This window comes from Egretta garzetta, unplaced genomic scaffold (assembly GCF_000687185.1).
Source record: "Egretta garzetta isolate BGI_Z169 unplaced genomic scaffold, ASM68718v1 scaffold226, whole genome shotgun sequence".
Lineage (NCBI taxonomy): Eukaryota > Metazoa > Chordata > Aves > Pelecaniformes > Ardeidae > Egretta > Egretta garzetta.
In genome coordinates this window covers 242,737-243,311 of record NW_009260021.1, presented here as the reverse complement: position 1 = coordinate 243,311, position 575 = coordinate 242,737, and the positions used below count along the sequence as shown (strand labels likewise).

Below are 575 nucleotides of genomic sequence, written 5' to 3'. Positions count from 1 at the left end.
TCCAAAACTGGCGACAGGGAGTTTCGGAGAAAGGCAGGAGGGGGGGGTAAAAAAAAAAAAAAACACAACAAAAAAAACCCAAATGAAACCCAACACGCCCAAGAGAAAATCCGGCGGAGGGGGAAGCGCGAGCGTACAAAGCGACGGAGGGGTTTTAGCGAAGAGCAGAAAAACAAAGCAGAATTTAAGTCAAAATCCCCGCTTGCGGGAGGCTTCGGCAGCCTCCGCGCACCTGAGCGGGCGAAGCTGTCCCCCGCCCCACGGCAAACCCCCGGCTTACCTGCGCCAGGTCGGGCGGGTGCTCCAGGGGCCGAGCGGGGGGTTTGATGTCCTCAAAGACGGGGGTGTCTTCGCCGGGTTCCCCCGACATGGTGATGGGCTTGAGCGGCGTAAACGCCGAGGCGTCCTCAGGGAGCGGGGTGCGCAGCACCAGCCCGCTGCTCATTCCTCCCGCGCCCCTCGTGCCCGCTCCCCCAGGGGGAAAACAAACCGGATTTAAAAATAATATTTAAAAAAAGGGAAAAAAATGGGGGGGAGGGGGGGGAAATAGGAAGGGGAGGGGAAAGGGGGAAAAA

The 575-nt window shown here is 58.6% G+C and overlaps 1 protein-coding gene across 1 annotated transcript in view; it reads right to left on the bottom strand.

Annotated features, from left to right (window-relative positions):
* Nucleotides 1-445, bottom strand: part of LOC104127969 (Krueppel-like factor 5) — a 26,884-nt gene extending 26,439 nt beyond the window's left edge. Inside the window, exon 1 of the mRNA XM_035896159.1 lies at nucleotides 281-445. Coding sequence (XP_035752052.1) covers nucleotides 281-445 — 165 coding nt within the window. The remainder of the gene's footprint in view (nucleotides 1-280) is intronic.
* Nucleotides 446-575: the final 130 nt, after the last annotated feature.